The 6,644-nt window shown below is 45.5% G+C and overlaps 1 protein-coding gene across 1 annotated transcript in view; it reads left to right on the forward strand.

Moving 5' to 3' along the window:
• The window catches only part of pappa2 (pappalysin 2), a 34,512-nt gene that overhangs the window by 23,928 nt on the left and 3,940 nt on the right, over nucleotides 1-6,644 (forward strand). The window contains exons 23-26 of the mRNA XM_019869269.1: nucleotides 43-211; nucleotides 645-777; nucleotides 2,455-2,576; nucleotides 5,864-5,935. Coding sequence (XP_019724828.1) covers nucleotides 43-211; nucleotides 645-777; nucleotides 2,455-2,576; nucleotides 5,864-5,935 — 496 coding nt within the window. The remainder of the gene's footprint in view (nucleotides 1-42; nucleotides 212-644; nucleotides 778-2,454; nucleotides 2,577-5,863; nucleotides 5,936-6,644) is intronic.

Below are 6,644 nucleotides of genomic sequence, written 5' to 3' on the forward strand. Positions count from 1 at the left end.
TCAGCCAGCAAAGGGGCTTTCTGACATTTCTGTCGCTTTCAGGAAATACTTCAAGTCCGAGTGCCTTGAGGAAGGGCAGTGGGAGGAGGCCTCATGTGAGCCCATAGCGTGCCCGGCCTTCCCCGATGTTTTCCAGGGCATGTATCGATGCACCAATGGCCTCTTCTATGACACTGTCTGCACCCTGCGGTGTCCAGATGCAAGTGAAAATGTAAGTGAGACACTTGCAGAACCGTCACTTTATCTGAAGAGAAGCAAATGTCGAAAACAAGATGATAGAAGCATCACTTTGGCTCATCTCGGACAAACCCTCCTGATTTCGAGGAGCTTATTGGCCAAAGTCTTGGACAGCAATAGCGGTTGCAATAAGAACAATACCCGGAGGACTCGCAAAGTACATTCCGGTTCAGACTGTGGATCGCGACAGTGGGGTTGGACCAAGACAGATGCCAATTCTGATATTTGGCAGAAAAAAAGAAAAAGAAAAATACAGATTAGCGATGGGTCAGTCGATTCATTAGAAGAAGAAATCCATCCATCCATTTCCTAATCGCTTCTCCTCACGAGGGCCGCGGGTGGTGTTGGAGCCGATGCCAGCCATGAATAACTGAATCTTGTGCTTGACTTTGCTTGCTACCTTTCAGAGTGCGATTCGCTGCACGAAAGACGGCGAATGGACAGCCCAATTTACCATGTGCTCCGGGCTACAGGGGTCCTGTTCTCCTCCCACAGATCAAAACTCTGTAGCGTATAGCTGTGATGGGGGCATGGATATTGGTGAGTAAAAAAATCACACCGCGGATGACTTTATTTTGTGGCAAACTGTGTCATACACGTAACCTTCATTCATGGTGTAAGAGCAAATCATATAGGCAGAGGTGGGTAGTCGGTAGCGACATTTTACTCAATGACATTTATTTCAAGAACATCTTTAACGTTGTTTGAATGCAACTTCATTCTAGACTTTTTCTTGAGTATTTTGTGAAACACTATTACTCAGCTATAGTGCATGGCATTCGGCTCGCTTCAAGTATATATTTTTTTCTGTCGATACCGCTTATGTGATCTAATTGGGTTTGGCTGAGAGACTAGTGTCACATGACTCCATGGGCGGAGCCAGAATTGATTCCGTGGGGGGGCCAGGGTGATGCGACGGCTCACTAAAGGCTGGCCAAAAGATGACACACGGACGCTGCGTATATAGCACCGTTTTGCTCATCTTAATTCACAAGCATGTTTGTTCTTTGCTTTTGTGGACTCTATCACCGTTTTCTTTTATCTCACGGACTGATTCACTAGCCAACAGATGATCAGAGTGATCATTTTTTTTACCAAGGACACAAATTATCGACCGCCAATCGACGGCTCATTCGTTCACCTCTTAACGAGTGCAATGACACAACAATTTCTTCATTCTTCACAATTCTCAATGTTGTTTTTGACTTCGATTCGTTCCTGCTTGTATGACGAAAGTGTGGGTACAACATGTGTTCAGTTATTTCCGTTTTTCACGGCCCTCTGAATAGGGATCGTCAGTCGGCATGGAAGGATTACTCGCTCTGTACTTTTTTGATCATTTATTGAAGCACTTTGCAATAGAAGCAGAAGTAGTAGTATCAGGTAATAACCTAAAGTACACATAAATGCAATCAATATAAATATACAGTATATCTTTATGCATCACAATGTAAATATGTATATAATTGACATTCATTAATTTAATATCTTCATTTTAACAATAAATTTACTAAATAATTCAATCAACCATGATTTCACAGTATGTATTATTATCGTCATCATTATTCTAAACGTAAGAAAACACAACACAAACATGTCAAGTGGAATCGAACAAATGGACTACAAGTCCCAGCGGCCAAACCCGGAAGTGGAGCGCCGGCATGATTAACTCCAGCCGTAACGCAAATTACTCAGTTTAAACATTCTGGCGCACCCGGACAAACATGGCAACTATGCAAAAAGAACGAAATAAAGACACCGCTGCGAATGCAGACTTTTACCCACGCTGTGTAAAGTGCCGATTGCGAACAGTAATTGACTGTGATTGCGATCCGGCAAACATAAAGCACGACGGACCGAAGACAAAGCAAACAAACAAAGCGAGCGTGCACGATTGAATCTAAAGGACAATTCTCCATATCTGATAAAGAAAAGCGGACACAAACGTAACTCACCATTGGGCCATGCTGACGAGGAAGTTTCAACTCACGAAACAAACTGAGATGCCGCTTTTTAGACGTCACGCGAACGGTCACCTGTCAGTGGCAGCCCCGCCCATCTTAAAGCACCAGGTGAATCCAACAACATGGGGGGTACATGAGTGCATTTTATTTCCTGACACCCTGACTGTGGATGGAACGACAGTCGGTTCTGCTGTGTTGAGTTTTTCAACTTGGAATTCAAGAGCGAACGTACGTTTGGTTTCTTCTCGCGCAGGGGCCGTTTGTCATCCGACATGCGTCTTGACCCCGGACATGGATCTTCGTGACCCGGTGGTTCTGCCCAATGGCTCCACAGTTGATTCTTTACAACACTGGATGCTTCCCATTAAACTTCAGGTGAGATGGACAAGAACAATAGCGATGATTTGGCAGGTTTTGGAAAAAAAAAGTGGTTGTTTTGTTTCCCCGTTACCATGTAACCAATCTGGACTGTCCTGAAAGCCGAACCACCGAAAAAAGGGCAAATAAATAAATCCACTTTGCAATAGAAGCAGAAGTAGTAGTATCAGGTAATAACCTAAAGTACACATAAATGCAATCAATATAAATATACAGTATATCTTTATGCATCACAATGTAAATATGTATATAATTGACATTCATTAATTTAATATCTTCATTTTAACAATAAATTTACTAAATAATTCAATCAACCATGATTTCACAGTATGTATTATTATCGTCATCATTATTCTAAACGTAAGAAAACACAACACAAACATATCAAGTGGAATCGAACAAAAGGACTACAAGTCCCAGCGGCCAAACCCGGAAGTGGAGCGCCGGCATGATTAACTCCAGCCGTAACGCAAATTACTCGGTTTAAACATTCTGGTGCACCCGGACAACATGGCAACTATGCAAAAAAGAACTAAATAAAGACACCGCTGCGATTGTAGACTTTTACCCACGCTGTGGAAAGTGCCGATTGCGAACAGTAATTGACTGTGATTGCGATGCGGCAAACATAAAGCACGACGGACCCAAGACAACACAAACAAAGAAAGCGAGCGTGCACGATTGAATCCAAAGGATAATTCTCCATATCTGATAAAGAAAAGCGGACACAAACGTAACTCACCATTGGGCCATGCTGACGACGAAGTGTTTCAACTCACGAAACAAACTGCGATGCCGCTTTTTAGACGTCACGCGAACGGTCACCTGTCAGTGGCAGCCCCGCCCATCTTAAAGCACCAGGTGAATCCAACAACATGGGGGGTACATGAGTGCATTTTATTTCCTGACACCCTGACTGTGGATGGAACGACAGTCGGTTCTGCTGTGTTGAGTTTTTCAACTTGGAATTCAAGAGCGAACGTACGTTTGGTTTCTTCTCGCGCAGGGGCCGTTTGTCATCCGACATGCGTCTTGACCCCGGACATGGATCTTCGTGACCCGGTGGTTCTGCCCAATGGCTCCACAGTTGATTCTTTACAACACTGGATGCTTCCCATTAAACTTCAGGTGAGATGGACAAGAACAATAGCGATGATTTGGCAGGTTTTGGAAAAAAAAAGTGGTTGTTTTGTTTCCCCGTTACCATGTAACCAATCTGGACTGTCCTGAAAGCCGAACCACCGAAAAAAGGGCAAATAAATAAATCCATCAGAATGAATAATGAATGCACCGAAACAGCTGGCGGTGTGAACAACAGCGTGCCGAAGTTGCCGTCGAGCCAATGTTATGGATTGACTCATATTAAGTCGAATTCCGCGGACGCATAATGGCTCGCTTGGCTGCACCGCTGCCTCGCTTGCTTGGGTCCACTTGCCACACTCAACCTTTGGAATGGAAGTGTGGTTTTCTTGGACTTTTCCTTCGCTCTCAATGACATTCCCAAACGGTTAAAAACTCTTCGCGTATCCTTGGCCCGAGGTCAAAAGTTCAACTGATTTCAAAGACGGTGCCATTTGGAATATCGGAAAGCGGGGGCGCTCAACCATTTTTCGACGGAAGCGACCCACCTCCCGCGATCGACCCGTGATCGCACGCGCGCCACGATAAGCAACAGTTACTTGAGGATCATTCGTGTGATTATTTATGATGAGTATTTTTGCCTCTAAAATGGAATGGTCTGAATTCACTTCAGTGTTTTGAAGGTAAATTGTGTGATTCGCTTTATTTGTATCTTCGAATACAGCAAAAAGTTCTGCGGTATATAAACAAAAAAAGGGACGTCGGGCAGGAAATGGCCCGAGGGCCGTAGTTTGGATCGAACATGCTTTATAGTCATCCTTATCCATCCTTGCAGTGACTGAAAAACATCAATATTACACAAGATGCAAATTCCCCCTAAGCCAACCCCACCCCCGACATTCTCAGACTTGCGGAGTAAGAAATGAATATGTCGTTGACGTTTACGAATATGTCTTCGCTTTGATCAGATCTTTGACCGCATCGTTGGCAAGATTTTCTAGGAAAACATTCTTATTTCTCAACTACAGCAGCGTATCACATTTCCAGCGTGTATTTGGATGCGTGTCCAAGTGTTTTTGTCTGACTGGAAATAATCGCATTCCGCAAGAGGAAAGGTTGCAGTTGACGTCAAGTTTGCAGGAATCACATCCACACGCATTGAACAAAGTTGTTGCGCGGCCAGCTCGCGCTCCAAAGTTGGATCGCGTTACGCGGCGTCATACCTCATGAATAGAATGGAAGCGAACGCTGTCGACGCCGACTCCCTTTTGCCTCGCTTTTGGGTGGTCGGGTAGCCTGCCAGACAGTCAGTGAAGTTGACCTTACCAAGGTCAAATAGTTGGATCGCGGTTCGCTTGCTTTCAACGTCCTCCTGACGCCGCCTTTGTGATTTCAGGGCATCTCAAATATCTGATCGGCCTGACGAGCCCACGAGGAGGTTCTGCCTTTCTGGTTGCCGTCCGCTAAACGTCTTCTGGTCAATAAGCACTTGTGGCTGGAGACCGCTAATTGTATTTCTTCGCTTCTGAGACATTTTTTGCGAATATCCATCACAGATGGAAATTGAAAATGATTGAAAATCAACATTCAGCCCAACCTCGCTTCGACGGACTCCGTTGACGCCGCTTCCGCCGCCGCGCTAACGGTCACATTTCAAAGTTCCGATTTCACGCAATTCATTTTCCGTTTGCCGATTGTGCTCGCAACGGGCACCTCGAGAACGTCAACTTCATTGGAACGACTAGATTTTTTTCCCCCACAAAATAGTGAAAAGGCCTTTGGTTACGACGAACCCTGGGAAGCTAACCGTCGCCGCGACCTTGCTTGTGAACAAAATGGAGGGTGCGGAATTCCCCCCCGTCGCTTCGCCACGCTACCGATCGACTCTGTAAGCATGTGAAAGCCACTTGTTTCGTTCCATCTCAGAGGGTGGCCACTTCCTGTCGACTTAAAATGACTCAGTGACCTCGGGGCTCGCTTGCCAACGTCACATGACCAAAGCCAGAGAACGGCTGAGCCACGACGGACGGTCATGACCTGAGCACCGAAGCATTTTGGGTCGATGGCAAGGAGGGGCCCATTTGGAGGGACGTTTCAGCACTCCTGCTTTGATGTCAACAAAAGCAATTTTAGGCTTGATAAACTCTTTGACCTTGACGTCGGCTTGCTCAACCTTCCTTCTTGTGTTTTGCTTTGATTTCCAGACCATTGTCTGCACAGGGATGATGAAGTGGTACCCGCCTCTTGAAAACATTCATTGCATTCAGTCATGTGAGGTAAGAGTCACAGAGCTCCGTACTATTGCATCACTACTGGCTTGTGTGTGAACCCCGCCCCCCCCCCAGTCCCCCTCCCTCCAACATTCCATTCCTGACCATTAAACCTTGCATATTGCAAAGACCAACCCTGGAGGCATCAATGTCACCCAGATTTTTGAGACAGTCAAATGTCTTTTTCACTCGTGACTGACAGTGTGCCTGGCCAAGAGATACAAGAAGATTTGATGGCTTCACAGAGGACATGTTATGTTGCGGCCCAGTTAGAAATTCAAAGATTCTTCGATGTCGGACAAGAGAGCAACTCAAGTGTATTTTTCGAGCCCTTGACAACAACCAGCGCCGTATGCAAAGTGACGTCCGTGGAGCAAAAATCATTCAGACCAATAAATTAATAACAAGGACAGTGGAAAGCACAGAAACGGTCCGACTCAAAATCAAGCCTCGTGCCGAGTCAAAAGCCAAAGACTAAAAATCAGTTTGAAGACGAGTTTGAAAGATGGGCAGCGACGGGGGCTTGCCCACCGTTCAGCGGGAGGCCATTCCAAAGCCAATTTCAGAAATCCAAATCATACTGTGAAGGCGTGAAATAAAAATATCACAACACACCCCGTTTGATTTACGTGTTCTTCTAGACTCCTTCAGTGAGCCTTTTCATCGCCTTCCTCTGTCAACCAGCTGAAATGGGAGCCATCACACCCCCCCCCCC

The sequence above is a fragment of the Hippocampus comes genome, unplaced genomic scaffold (assembly GCF_001891065.2).
Source record: "Hippocampus comes isolate QL1 unplaced genomic scaffold, H_comes_QL1_v1.1 scaffold117, whole genome shotgun sequence".
Taxonomy (NCBI): Eukaryota; Metazoa; Chordata; class Actinopteri; order Syngnathiformes; family Syngnathidae; genus Hippocampus; species Hippocampus comes.